This window comes from Oryx dammah, unplaced genomic scaffold (genome assembly GCF_014754425.2).
Source record: "Oryx dammah isolate SB20612 unplaced genomic scaffold, SCBI_Odam_1.1 HiC_scaffold_4, whole genome shotgun sequence".
NCBI lineage: Eukaryota > Metazoa > Chordata > Mammalia > Artiodactyla > Bovidae > Oryx > Oryx dammah.
In genome coordinates, this window is record NW_024070188.1 from 52,919,693 (window position 1) to 52,935,166 (window position 15,474).

At 39.3% G+C, this 15,474-nt stretch overlaps 1 protein-coding gene across 1 annotated transcript in view; it reads right to left on the reverse strand.

Annotated features, from left to right (window-relative positions):
• The window catches only part of LOC120862765 (cytochrome b5 reductase 4), a 115,845-nt gene that overhangs the window by 83,680 nt on the left and 16,691 nt on the right, over window positions 1–15,474 (reverse strand). Inside the window, exon 3 of the mRNA XM_040238864.1 lies at window positions 200–300. Within this exon, the coding sequence (XP_040094798.1) occupies window positions 200–300 (101 nt within the window). The remainder of the gene's footprint in view (window positions 1–199; window positions 301–15,474) is intronic.

Below are 15,474 nucleotides of genomic sequence, written 5' to 3' on the forward strand. Positions count from 1 at the left end.
AACTCTAAAATTTTAGTAAAATAACTCAAAGGCAAATTAAATGAGCAGTTGCTATTTATGAGCAACTTCCCACACTTCAAATTTCAAGCCAACACATCTGAAATTTATGCCACTGTTTTCTTTCTCTCTACCACTGCCACACTACTGAACCTGAGAGTGTGGTCCCACTAGGACAGAATGATCACTTTCAGCACCTTACCTGATCAAAAAGGTCAGTACCATCTGATCCTGCTGCTCTCATAAGTTCATCTTCTCCGCCAGGATGATACTCCATATATGGGCTGACATTATAAACAAAGCCTACATCAAATAAGGAGAAATAATACCCTAAATGAACTTCTTAAAAACTGTATAAAGTAGATGTTTCAATAAATTTTTCCAAATACATCCTACTTAACAAACCATTACTCAGAAGTATTAAGAATATAAAGGGTCTGAGGTTTTACCATACTTGCAAGCTAACAAGTTAGGCTGCTGGTTTCATGGGTCCTGACAGAAAACACGAGACTCCCAGGTTAGAGACAAAGGATAGCTGAGTACTTACATCAGCAGCAGTAATTAGAAAATTCAGCATCTACGTAAGTTTCCCGAGCCCCAATTCCCAGAGAGCTATGTGAAGAGGGCCAGATAAGCAGCTGTACACTCAACATGCTGTATGATGGAAAAGGAACCTTGAGCACAGGAAGCCCCGAACCTTTTATAAGGGGCAGTAAATACACCTGCCCTTTGTTCCGGAGGGAGGTATGACCTCTGTTTATACTGAACAGTAAACAAACGTCTCCTTGGCTCTAGAAGGAAACACTAGCTGTACCACTGAAGGATGATCACCACACAAAAATTTCTGAAAAGGTGGCTAGAACAAGATAGTCAGTGCAAAAGACCTATAAGAGAACTGCCTCCCAACACACACACAAAACCATGAAACACTGAATTTAATATTTTAAAAGTTCTCTCTCCTCCCATCCCTCTACCCCCACCTCTATCTCTCATGTTATCACATCATCCTCTATTGCCGTGGCAGGAGAATCTGATGAAAAAGAATGGAGCTGTCATCATAAATTGATCATCTCAGCAAAGGATGAGAGATGGGGACTGGGTCACTGAGGCACACTCTGTGAAAGCAAGCACAATTCTTTTCTGCACTTGTTCAAGGAACCAAGATTAGTGTTTAGATCTTAAGAATTCTTTCATCTTCCCCAAATATTTATTTCATCTGTTCATACATTTAACTATATTTTTGTTAGGGAACCACTGACAGAAATATTCCTGCCATGGCCAGGCATGATAATAACCGCTTGAGTGTTATCTCACAAATGGAACCCAGAACTGACAAAACTACTGCCAGCTGGAAGAATTCAGAAGAGGGCATAAGGGGGAAGGAGACCCCACCTGCCAACCTTCCAGAAACCCTTGCGCTGGAAACCATCCTGACTGAGAGATGCGATCACAGGCACAAGTAAGATGACTGGACAGAGACAACCTGGAAAACTAACCTTACTGTTATAAAACCTGAGACTGTGAGCCAGATGGCAGAGCAGTTCTCCTGGGTCCTCTCACCCTGCTGCTCTCCCACCCAGGTTCCCCTTTCCAATGATGTCTTTTGCTCTGTCAGTACGTGTGTCTCCTTGGATGATTCATTCCCAAGTGTTAGACAAGAGTCCACTCTTGGACCCTGGAAGGAGTCCACCTTCTGGTAACATTTTTATCTTTTAAGAAGAAGGAAGAATAGGAAGTAACAAATAGAGGAGAAGAGCTCACTGAATAGCCTTCCCAAGGAAATGAACTTCTTTTAATCCTTTATTTGAAAACTACATAGTAGACAAACCTAGCCTTTCAAGACACCTACGAGTACAAGGAGAACAACTGGCTTCCTTATTTCCAGGACTAATCCTCCTTTATGTAATGACTTCCATGAATTTAAATAAACTCAGATAATTTAAGATGTTCATCCTATATAATCACCGTGGAAGGAAAGTAGTTAAATTTCAAACCCAGGAAGGGTACCTGCAGTTTCCCCACCAATTTAATTTTGGAAAATAACCAGCCAGTCTGAACTGCTTTATAAAATTAAAGACAATTTAGGCAACAAAAAGAGGTAAATCCACAAAATCTCTCTTTTAGCAATCCTCCAAATAAGTCAGAAACATGGTGGTGGTGGGGCGAAACTGGTGGAGCATCCTCCTCTCTGCTTCCCCATAAACCTTTCCCAGCCAATTTAGAAGGAATTTTTGCTATTGTTTAATGCTCCTAAGTCCCACAGACCACAAAAGTCTGAAGTAATGATTAGGATCAGAGTTATTCCCAAAAGGTTTTTAAAGACACAGAATGCATTCCAAACATTCAGAGTTCTAGTGTTTCTCAGGAACATGAAATCTATAACACACGATCATCTCATCTGATGGAACTCCACGTGTTTCAGCAACAGCAGAGAGATGACCAGGCAGCTTAACAGCTGTCCCTGATCAGCACAGAGAGCCTTGTATCTCCCACGTGTTCTTGACTGCCTCCCAGTTCTTTACATTGACCCTCATCCTCTCACAACCTACCCTCCTTTTTGATGGACTCCAGACTTGAAGAACTTCTCATCCCCTTCAAATACACAAAACTAGGAATGCTTATAAAATCCCTCACTGTGTGGAATTAAAGCCCAAGAAATGTTAGATCCAACCACATTTGGCAGTATTAGTAATTTGCTAATTATGAGACTTTCAAACCTGTCCCAAAAGATTCTCTCTTCCCTCTTTTTCTTCTTCCCTCTTATCTCTTTCCATTTTTTTTTTTCCCAAAAGCATTTCCTACCAACTAAAACTTAGACCTCTGACTGTGGCAGAAGAAAAAACAGTCACAAAGAACCTAGCTTTATGCTTTTCCTTCAGGCTTTACTGTATTCTATTTATACCACGGGCTTCCTAGCTGGCTCAGCAGTAAAGAATCTGCCTGCCACTGCAGGCAGTGCAAGAGACTTGGGTTCAATCCCTGGGTCAGGAAGATCCCCTAGAGGAATAAATGGCAACCCACTCCAGTATTTTTGCCTGAAAAATCCCATGGACAGAAGAGCCAGGCAGGCTGTAGTCCATAGGGTTGCCAAGAGTCAGACATGACTTAGCAACTAAACAACAACAAATTTGCACCCTGCATGACTTTTAAACAGCACTTTCTAAACTGCAAGATTCATCTCCCATGAGTTCTTACCACTTTACTTTTAGAATTTTGCAACCTTCTAAATTTTAAAATGACATAACGTCTTTCTAAAGCTCTTTTTGTTCAGGTGTGGCAGATTTACACAGCTGATTGCCCTCTAAACATAAATGAATAGTATTAATGGACCCAAAGATACAATCTCATTAATGCTAGGCTACTAATAAATTTTGCAAAATCTAAATCCTAATAATAACATTAAGAACAAGAATGGGTAGGAATGGATTCATGAAACATCAGTCCCAAATGGTGTGAAACTCAGCTGAGACCGAGATCCTCCAGTCATAGCCCAACTGTTGCTTTCAGATTATTTACATGGATGACTTTCAGTGGTAGAGGGAGATTTAAGGAGGCTACTTACTGACTTAGCTACCTGTCTATCCTCTCCTTTGTGCTGACATTTTATTTTTTGTATTTTGTTTTTTAAACCCCAGCCAGGAGTAGATAGAAAAAATGGACTGGCTGACCACTGTGAAGAACAGCAACTTAATTTCACAACATATACACATACCAAATCATAATGTTGTACACCCTAAACTTACACAATGTTATAGGTCAACTGTATCTCAATGAAGCTGGGGGAGAAAAAAGAGAAGGAGTCACTTACTAAAACTAAATCAGTTCCATTAGGAACATATACTTTAAAAATGCCATAGCAAGATTCAGGGGGTACATTTTATAGCTAATTCAGCCTAGCAAAGCTGCAGTGCAATTGAAAGCACACTCAGAAAAACAGCTACACTGACCTCTTTAGGCAATGCACTGGCAGTATCTATTCTAATATTTTCAAACTAAATTATCTTGTTTATGTTATATATCTGGAACTCTGGGCTCTCACGTAAGTTCCTAGAATAAAAACTAGCCACTTCAAAATTATCAAATCAATCACAGAATGACAGTCTTTACAACTTATTGACCAGAGATGTATTAATATGTCTTTTGTTACCTGAAAGTTATTGATGGGAGACATTTCAATATCATTTCAGGTATAACCTGAATACTAATGTTGCCATTTTACATGCAAAGAGCTCTTCCATCTTAGCAAACACTGCTTCTGGTTTTCCATGTACATTTAAATTTGTGGTAATTTAAACCCCAACTGCTACTGATAAAGACTATGGGCATCTTATCATACTACATTAATCTCAAGCTTGTGTAAGTTTGTGTGTACAAATTTTAAAAAGTGTAACAAAAACATACCAGTTGCCAAACCTAAAGTTACTATGACTAAGCAATTAAAAGTGATCCTGAAGTTCCTAGCAGCTAAAGATAAAAGAGATACTAGTTACAGAAGTCTCATGATTTGATCTTTAAAAGTTTTAAAATGGAAACAAAAAAACAGAGACTCATCAGTTCTTTAAAGGGGAGACTCCCTTCAAGCTTTTGATACTGATATTGTGAAAAATTATGACTCCCTATATAGGGGTCATGGACCATATAATACATACCACAATTTAACAAAATGCAGAAACATTCTTCAGAGAGCAATTCTCCCATCCTCCCTGGCCCTGGGTAATCACAAAGGTACTTTCTGTCTCTTTAGACTTACATATTTGGTGCATTTTTACATAAGTGGAATCACACAACATGTCATCTTTTGTGTTTACCTTCTGTTATTTAGTATACTCTTTTCAACATTCATCCATGCTGCTGCATGTATCAGTACTTCATTCCTTTTTATGGCTGAATCATAGTCCATGTATGGATGGATCACATTTTATTTATCCACCCATCAGCTCAGGGACACCTGTTTCCACTTTTTAGCTATGATGAATAATTCTGCTATGAACATTTGTATACATGTCTTTATGTGGACATATATTTGTATTTTTCTTGACCATATACATTGGTTGAATTTCCTGGGTCATATGGCAATCTATGTTCAACTGCCAGATCATCTTCCATTCTCTGCAGCAATGGGTGAAGTTTACAGTTCCAGAGAGCTCTTTTTTTAATCATTTCTCCAACTCTGGTTAGAGACGAAAAGGCTTTTGCTACCTAGAGAACCTGAATCACACCTCATATCTCAAATAACTGAACTCAGAACTGGAATGAAGCACGCTCCAAACTATTCTTAACCCCTAGCTCTAGATGAAACAGAACAATATAAGACTCAAGTGATAATTTGTATCTATTAATCTATCTCTCAGAGGAGGCTCTCATCAATTTTTCAGGTTAGGTAACCATATATGTGAAGCCTTTACAGCCCACCAATGAGGAGGGAACTGTATTCCCATGGCTCAGGCCACACACTGTAACTAATAATGTTTCATTTTTTCTTTGTTCTATTTTATAAGTCAGGGAGTTTCAAAGTACAGTTGAGGGGTTCCCCCACAGCTCAAGACTCTCAGTGGTCCAAGATCAAAACTTTTTCATAGTGATACTAAGATGCTGCCTGCTTTTCTAAAAATCCCATTCTTTCACAAGTGCATAAGATTAAAAACAGAAGGGGCTGTCAGAATATAGTTGTCACCTACAAAGCCATACATTAAAGATAACTGCCAGCATGTGAAACAATGCCACTTATTCACTATGTTTTGTTTTTGAAACATAGTTATTTTTCATGAAAATATTATTTATGATAATATACAGTAAATTTATTTTTTATTAAATATTCTTTCAATTTCTAAACATCAATAGATATGAACATCATAAACAAAAGTTCTTTGGGATCCTCAATAATTTTTAAAGGAGTAAAGGGATCTGAAAACCAAAAAGTCTGAGAACTATTACTACTAAGGAAAAGTGGTATTTTTATAATTAGATTTTAAAATAATTTTTGTTTTAAAATTCAAAAACAAATGTAACTCCAAAGCCCCACATTATATTCATCCAACAAAAATTTATTTAATGTTTATCACACATGTACAAAGTATTATGATACTATACTGTGGTATGCCTATGTATTACACTAATCACCACCGTTCATTTTATTAGCTCTAAAATAAATGAAGGAAAAAAGGTGTGTTCACATAGTAAAATATGGCATATTTCATTGTATTCAATGCAGATCCATTTTTGCAAGTATTGTGACTACTCTGCCATCTTGTGTTCAGTAAAGAAATGGCACATTATTTTCACTGTTTTATTTTAGAGATAAAATAATGAAACTTTTGAATATGATGTTTATCTATGAAATGAAATGAAACTATACATGATGTTTATCTAGTTTTAACAGTTGCTGAGAGAAGATGCTTAATATACACAACAATGATTGTGAATTTGAATTTTTCTTTTGATTCTATTAATGTTTGCTACATATATTTTGAATCTGTTATTGATTATAAACAGTTACTAATGACCCTTTCAACACTACAAAATATTTTTATCTCTAGTAATATTCTTTGTCTGGTAATAGTTTTCATCTGATATCAATATAGCCCATTTTATTATAGTTACTGGTTGGTCTTTTTTTGGCCATGCCACATGGCTTTAAGGATCAGAATTTCCTGACTAAGGGGTCAAACCTGGGCCCAGGGAATGAAAGCACCAAGCCCCAACCATTGGACCTTCATGGAATTCCATATATTTACTTTTTACGCAGTATAGTTTCTCCTACACATTTACTGTCAACTCTTGTCTTTTATATTCAAAGCATATCTCTCATTATGTAGTGGGGTCCTAATACACATATACACACAGAAAATCTCTCTTTCATTAAAAATCTACATTTACACTTAATTACTGATGTGATTGAATTTAGAGCTACTATCTTCTTAGCCTCCCTCCCCAGACCCAGGTTTTCTTTTTTTTCCTCCAAGTTTTCTGTTTGTGTCTCTGTTCCTCTTTCAGTGACTTCTTTTGGGCTAACCAAATATATTTTTAGAATTTCATTTTAAGAGACTGTTGTAGGCATTACTTACAATATATATCCTTAAGCTTAACTAGTTTACTTCAGTTAATGTTGTAACCCCTTCACACGTAATATAAGAACCATTTACCACACTCCATTTCTGCCACTTTAAGGAGCTCTACAACACAATGTTATAGTTTCTGCTTGAAAAAGTCGTGTATATTTTAAAAGATAAGGGGAGAAAAGACTAATCCTTGTTTCCTCACACAGTTACTATCTCCTAAAGATCTGAGTTTCCATCTGGTATCATTACCATTTAACCTGATGAATTTCCTTTAGAGCTCCTGTAGTATAGGTCTGCTGATACTAAATTCTTAGTTCTTGTTTATCCAAAAAAGTTCATCTTTATTTCATCTGTATCCTTAAAGTAGCTTTAATGATACAGAATTTAGAGTTGATGGTGGTTTTTTTTTTTTTTTTTTTTTTTTTAATCTTCAGCAACCTTTTTTATAGGGTCTAGCTGTTTTACTTCTGGTTATTTTCAAGATTTTCTCTTTATCTTTGGCTTTCAGCAGTCTGAATATAATGTGCCCCTATGTGATTTTCTTTGTAGTGATCATGTGTGGATTTGCCATGCTTTGCTTCTCTGGTGGCTCAGCTGGTCAAGAATCCGCATGCAATGTGGGAGATCTGGGTTCAAGCCCTGGGTTGGGAAGATTCCTCTGGAGAAGGGAAAGGCTACCCACTCCAGTATTCTGGCCTGGAGAATTCCATGGACTGGACAGTCTATGGGGTCGAAATGAACAAGACTGAGCAATTTTCACTTTCATTCATTTTGAATTGATAATTTTAGGCCTTTCACCAATTTTGGCCAAAATTTCTTTAAATACTTTTCTGTACCATTCTCCCATTCCTCTCCTTCTGGAATTGCCAATAAACATATATTAGACATTTTTATTTTATCTCAGAGGTCCCCCAGCCTCCATTCATTTTACTCTGGGTCATTTTCCTCTCTGTTCTACAGACTGGATAATTCCTATTAATCTATCTGCAAGTTCACTAAGCTTCCTTTTGTTAGTTCTAATCTGCTATTAAACCTATTTGGTAAAATGTTTTATTTCATATATAGCATTTCTCAGGTCTATAGTCCCATTTTTTATAGTCTATTTGTTCATTATGAAAAATGATGAGACTTTCTGAGATTTCATATTTGTTCATTTATTAGATAATCTATGTTTCTCTACTTCCTTGAGTATTGTCATAATAGGTACTTCAAAATCCTTGTGAACTAAATTCAACATATGGGTCACCTCAGGGTCAATCACAAAGAGTTGTCTTTTCCCTTGAGCATGTCTAGAAACTCTGGATTATATTCTGGTCATTGTAAATAATATGTTGTAGAAAATCTGGATTTTGTCACATTCCTCCAAAGATTACTGCCTATTTTAATAGGCATTTAACTTGACTGGAGTCAAACTCCAAACTCTTGTTTCCCCTGTAGGGGAATGAAAACTAAAACCTCTGTTCAATCCTTTTAGCCTTAGTTAGGCTGCCCAGAGTTTGTCCATATGCAAGATTTAGACAGCTTATACTCCTCTCTGGATCACTTTTTCTGTATTTTCTTCCTCATTTTTCAGTTAGTACAAAGGCTCCAAATTGTGTCATCTAGTTCTTTAAGCCAGCCTAATTCTGGATTCTGTTACATTCCTCCAAAGGTTATTGACTATTTCAGCAGGCATCTAACTTGACTGGTGTCAAACTCCAAACTCTTCAAGCCAAGACTGGGGGTCTACATCTAAATTTCAGTCACCCTTCACAGTACCAAACTGGGCATGACCTCAAGTTAAATGCCATAAGAAATGGCAATTCACCTGGTGATAATTCCTTCTTACAAGTACAGATGAACCTTACCCTCTAGTTTCTGTCTGCTTTTGGCTGCTCACCAGTGTTTTTCAATAGCTTTTTTTTTTTTTAATATGTTGTCCTGAGTTTATCGTTGGTATTTGCAGTACTGTTAGGCCAAAAGGAGTTAATCAGCTATAACCAAAAGCAGAACTCTGCACATTATTTTAGAAAGCTAGGCAATTAACTTGCTAGTTTCAATCGAGACAAATGGAAAAGAAAGTAATGAAAGACAAATGGATTTTATAATGATTAAAAGTAAATCATTTGGGGGCCTTGGTATTTAAGAACAATAAATAGAACATTGGCTTGCAAGGTTTTGGATAATAGAGTATTTTAGGACTTCCAGATTAAAAGTACTCATTTGCCTCTCACACTCCTCAAATCTTTCTAATGACTACAAAGAATAAATAAGTCATAAAACCACAGAGGCACAAAAATTTGAAGAGGAGAAGACAACAATAAAATTTTGGAAGACTGACAAGCAAATGATAAGCAATAATTAACCGAGTGAAGAAAGGTGAAATAAAGCCTATGTGTAATTTGGAGGGGAGCCAGTATGTGCAACAGAACCCCCAAAAGGTGCAGTAATCAGAAACCCCAGGTAGTTCTGAAAGTGAGCATGTAGGACGGTCTACAATTCAATATAAAAAGCAATATGATGCTTAAATCCTCTCCTGCATCTCATACAACCAAGTAACAAGCCCCTCCCTACCTAAATCCACAAGAAGTGAAGGCTTACTCCCTAGGGCAATGAGATACAGCACCCTCAGGGAAATAGCACAGTTAGTGGAGGAGAGGCCTGAACTGAAAACAAGAAGTAAAAGATCATGTGTCAAAATATTAACAAGATCCACCTCCTACCACCCATCACAGCAGAACATTTGCAGATGATTGGAAAATTGTAGCCTAAAAGAAAAAGACTTAGACAAAGGAGGCTGAGGATCCCTGCCACTGTGCTTAGTTGCTCGGTCCTGTCCGACTCTTTGCGAACCCCATGGACTGTAGCCTGCCAGGCTCCTCTGTCCAAGGGGATTCTCCAGGCAAGAATACTGGAGTGGGTTGCCATGCCCTCCTCCAGGGGATCTTCCCAAGCCAGGGATGGAACCCAGGTCTCTCATATTGCAGGTGGATTCTTTACCATCTAAGCCACCAGGGAAGCCCTTCCTGCCACTGCCCCCAGTCAATTCATAAAAAAATGTTCTGCCTGTACACATGGAACTTCCATTCAGCTTTCTGGGCCATCACTGTCACCATGAAGGGGCAGAACATCTGACCAAAGCCTCTAAAATTAAAATTATTATCTTGAGACTTCCCTGACAGTCCAGTGGTTAAGAATCCACCTTCCAAAGCAGGAGATTTGGGGTTCAATCCTGGCTGGGGAACTAAGATCCCATGTGCCACAGGGCAATTAAGCCTGTGCACTTCAACTAGAGAAGCCTACGCGACACGACGAAACCCAGCATAGCCAGAATACATAAATAAACACACATTCTATTAAAAAAAAAAAAGTATCTTAAGTACTTACTGTCAAGTTCTGCTGCACAATTTTTAGGAGGTGGGCGGGGAGACTAGAAAGGAGACCAGCACTACCTCAGAGAAATGAGAATCAGGTAGCGACTGTCCTGAATGTAACTTAGAAATTCAAACTGCACCAAACAACTCCAATGATGGCCAGCCCAACTAACAAAAGGGCTTAAATAATCTGGTCTGGATGTCTGAGTTTGCCCAGGAAAATTGAAATGCAATGTAATAAAGGTCTCCAGCACTTCAGAAGGCTGACTGGCAAAATTATCAAAGGTCATCTTATGGGACATTATTATGTGACATTATTGGTACCAGGAACAATAGTCCTGACATTTATCTAAAAGAAAAATGACGTGTAAAAGCATTAAAAATTAACCAGCAGTCTGAGCAGTCAGTTACACTCTTAAGTATTTTGGTGAAAAAATCCACAAACTTTTCCTAGAAAGAATAATGACCAAACATTATTAACAACAGTTACCTTTACTATTCTTAAACTGATTTACAATATACAACAGTATTAAGCAAGGCATCCTATCTCTAAAGGATCAGTTTTCCAACCCCCTCTTTTCCTATTCCATGTGACAATTTCCCTCTGTTTGTGCCTTAGGGCTACCAATGACAGTTACCCTAGCACTGAACTTCCCTGCTATTAAGAAAAAGGCCAACTATGTCCTTATGCTTTGAGTTATTTCCTATTTTCCAAAACAAGCAAGCTGCAAAGATTAATTAAGATGTAATGATGTGGACTTCCCTGGTGGTGCAGTGGTTAGGACTCTAAATTCCACAGGATGACAAGCCCCTTTGAGGAAATGGGACACATGAACCACTTCTCATCACCTTTGACAGAGCACAGCAAAGAGAGATGTTGCTGGGACTTTCCTGGTGGTCCAGTGCTTAAGACACTGCACTTCTACTGCAGAGAGTGTGGGTTTGATTTCTGGATGGGGAACTAAGGTCCCACATGCTGTGCAACATGACCAAAATAGAAAAAAAAAAGAAAAAAAAATGTTGCTATAACAACTGAATTTTAACAAACTCTTTTAGGGCCAAGTATGTCAATTTAGAACTCCAAGAGGCCCAGACACAAGGGGATTCTGCACCCACTCAATTCTTTTATCATGGTCCCTGTACCTCATGAGATGATCATGAAAAAGCGTGAACACGGCAGATTTGAGAAAGGCCCATAGATGGTCCAGGTACATAGTACCTGCTCCAAGACTTGCAGCTAGAGCAGGAGAACCAAGACAAGTTCATCTACATTTTAGGCCTGCAGGAGCACAAGGTGATGATCAACTACTGAGGAAGGAGCAAGAAATTGACCCACATCACAGATCAACCCTGACAGGTAGCAAAAGCAGTCTGCTGGGTAAGGACAGTAAAGCTTCCCATATGCGAGTCCCTGCACTGAGAGCAGACAAAGGTTAGCTGCTGCTGGAAAGAGCAGGAAACATACATCTTCCTTTAGTCTGCAATGACGTGAGGCAAATGCAAGCCAAACACTGGAGGAGGGACAGAAAGCCCACTCAGGCGATTCTATGCTGATATGAACCAGATGTCTTCTAGCACTGGAAGACAGACAGGGAAACTGCTCACCCCCACACCCTCTGCCCTGCTCTCCTCCTCCTCCTCTTCTGATGAAAAGCAAAGCTCAGCTGCCACAGACAAGAATCTCCCTGCATTCTTAAACCCTGCACTGAGTCAGAGGCAGTGGGGAAGTGATAGAATCACTGAGAAAGCTCTGCCCTTGGGGCTCAGGTAACAGAACTGGCCTAAGATTGAGGTGCAAACAGGAAAACTGCAAAACTCCTTCCAGCACCTAATTCTTACATCAAACAAGTAAGATCAGTCTGCCCCTAGGAAGGGGCAAGAATGTGATGAGAGACCCTTCATAAGTACATAGGGCAAGCTGTCAGCTAAGAATGGTACAGGAGCAACTAAAAAAATCCTCTAACACTGAAGCCTTCACATCAAAAACAAGGTAGTACTAACCTACTGCGAGAGGAATTTGAAGTCAGTGGTACAATGGTAACGATAACCACCACCCCAAACAGCTCAACAAACTAGACTGACTCATCCTAATTACCAGAAAAGGTGTTCAGTTCAGTTCAGTCGCTCAGTCGTGTCTGACTCTTTGCGACTCCATGAATCGCAGCACGCCAGGCCTTCCTGTCCATCACCAACACCCAGAGTTCACTCAAACTCATATCCATCAAGTCGGTGATGCCATCCAGCCATCTCATCCTCGGTCTCCTCCTGCCCCTAATCCCTCCCAGCATCAGTCTTTTTCAATGAATCAACTCTTCGCATGAGGTGGCCAAAGAACTGGAGTTTCAGCTCTAGCATCATTCCTTCCAAAGAACACCCAGGACTGATTTCCTTTAGGATGGACTGGTGGATCTCCTTGCAGTCCAAGGGACTCTCAAGAGTCTTCTCCAACACCACAGTTCAAAAGCATCAATTCTTCGGCACTCAGCTTTCTTCACAGTCCAGCTCTTACATCCATACATGACCAGTGGAAAAACCATAGCCTTGACTAGACGGACCTTTGTTGGCAAGGTAATGTCTCTGCTTTTCAGTATGCTATCTAGGTTGGTCATAACTTTTCTTCCAAGGAGTAAGCGTCTTTTAATTTCATGGCTGCAGTCACCATCTGCAGTGATTTTTGGAGCCCCCCAAAATAAAGTCTGACACTGTTTCCTCTGTTTCCCCATCTATTTCCCAAGAAGTGATGGGACCAGAGGCCATGATCTTCGTTTTCTGAATGTTGAGCTTTAAGCTAACTTTTTCACTCTCCTCTTTCACTTTCATCAAGAGGCTTTTTAGTTCCTCTTCACTTTCTGCCATAAGGGTGGTGTCATCTGCGTATCTGAGGTTATTGATATTTCTCCTGGCAATCTTGATTCCAGCTTGTGCTTCTTTCAGCCCAGCGTTTCCATTGATGTACTCTGCATATAAGTTAAATAAGCAGGGTGACAATATATAGCCTTGACATACTCCTTTTCCTATTTGGAACCAGTCTGCTGTTCCATGTCCAGTTCTAACAGTTGCTTCCTGATCTGCATATAGGTTTCTCAAGAGGCAGGTCAGGTGGTCTGGTATTCCCATCTCTTTCAGAATTTTCCACAGTTTATTGTGATCCACACAGTCAAAGGCTTTGGCATAGTCAATAAAGCAGAAATAGATGTTTTTCTGGAACTCTCTTGCTTTTTCCATGATCCAGCAGATGTTGGCAATTTGATCTCTGGTTCCGCTGCCTTTTCTAAAACCAGGTTGAACATCTGGAAGTTCACGGTTCACGTATTGCTAAAGCCTGGCTTGGAGAATTTTGAGCATTACTTTACTAGCGTGTGAGATGAGTGCAATTGTGTGGTAGTTTGAGCGTTCTTTGGCATTGCCTTTCTTTGGGATTGGAATGAAAACTGACCTTTTCCAGTCCTGTGGCCACTGCTGAGTTTTCCAAATTTGCTGGCATATTGAGCGCAGCACTTTCACAGCATCATCTTTCAGGATTTGAAACAGCTCAACTGGAATGCCATCATCTCCACTAGCTTTGTTCGTAGTGATGCTTTCTAAGGCCCACTTGACTTCACATTCCAGTATGTCTGGCTCTAGGTGAGTGATCATACCATCATGATTATCTTGGTCCTGAAGATCTTTTTTGTACAGTTCTTCTGTGTATTCTTGCCACCTCTTCTTAATATCGTCTGCTTCTGTTAGGTCCATAGCATTTCTGTCCTTTATTGAGCCCATCTTTGCATGAAATGTTCCCTTGGTATCTCTAATTTTCTTGAAGAGATCTCTAGTCTTTCTCATTCTGTTCTTTTCCTCTATTTCTTTGCATTAATTGCTGAAGAAGGCTTTATCTCTTCTTGCTATTCTTTAGAATTCTGCATTCAGATGCTTCTATCTTTCCTTTTCTCCTTTGCTTTTCACTTTTCTTCTTTTCACAGCTATTTGTAAGGCCTCCCCAGACAGCCATTTTGCTTTTTTGCATTTCTTTTCCATGGGGATGGTCTTCATCCCTGTCTCCTGTACAATGTCACAAAACTCCGTCCATAGTTCATCAGACACTCTGTCTATCAGATCTAGTCCCTTAAATCTATTTCTCACTTCCACTGTATAATCATAAGGGATTTGATTTAGGTCATATCTGAATAATCTAGTGGTTTTCCCTACTTTCTTCAATTTAAGTCTGAATTTGGCAATAAGGAGTTCATGATCTGAGCCACAGTCAGCTCCCGGTCTTGTTTTTGCTCACTGTATAGAGCTTCTCCATCTTTGGCTGCAAAGAGTATAATCAATCTGATTTCAGTGTTGACCACGTGGTGATGTCCATGTGTAGAGTCTTCTCTTGTGTTGTTGGAAGAGGGTGTTTGCTATGACCAGTGCGTTCTCTTGGCAAAATTCTGTTAGCCTTTTCCCTGCTCCGTACTCCAAAGCCAAATTTGCCTGTTACTCCAGGTGTTTCTTGACTTCCTACTTTTGCATTCCAGTCCCCTATAATGAAAAAGACATCTTTTTTGGGTGTTACTTCTAAAAGGTCTTGTAGGTCTTCATAGAACTGTTCATCTTCAGCTTCTTCAGCATTACTGGTTGGGGCATAGACTTGGATTACTGTGATATTGAATGGTTTGCCTTGGAAACGAACAGAGATCATTCTGTCGTTTTTGAGATTGCATCCAAGTACCGCATTTCGGACTCTTTTGTTGACCATGATGGCTACTCCATCTCTTCTAAGGGACTCCTGCCCGCAGTAGTAGATATAATGGTCATCTGAGTTAAATTCACTCATTCCAGGCCATTTTAGTTCGCTGATTCCTAGAATGTCGACATTCACTCTTGCCATCTCGTTTGACCACTTCTAATTTGCCTTGATTCATGGACCTAACATTCCAGGTTCCTATGCAATATTGCTCTTTACAGCACTGGACCTTGCTTCCATCACCAGTCACATCCACAACTGGGTATTGTTTTTGCTTTGGCTCCATCCCTTCATTCTTTCTAGAGTTATTTCTCCACTGATCTCCTGTAGCATATTGGGCACCTAATGACCT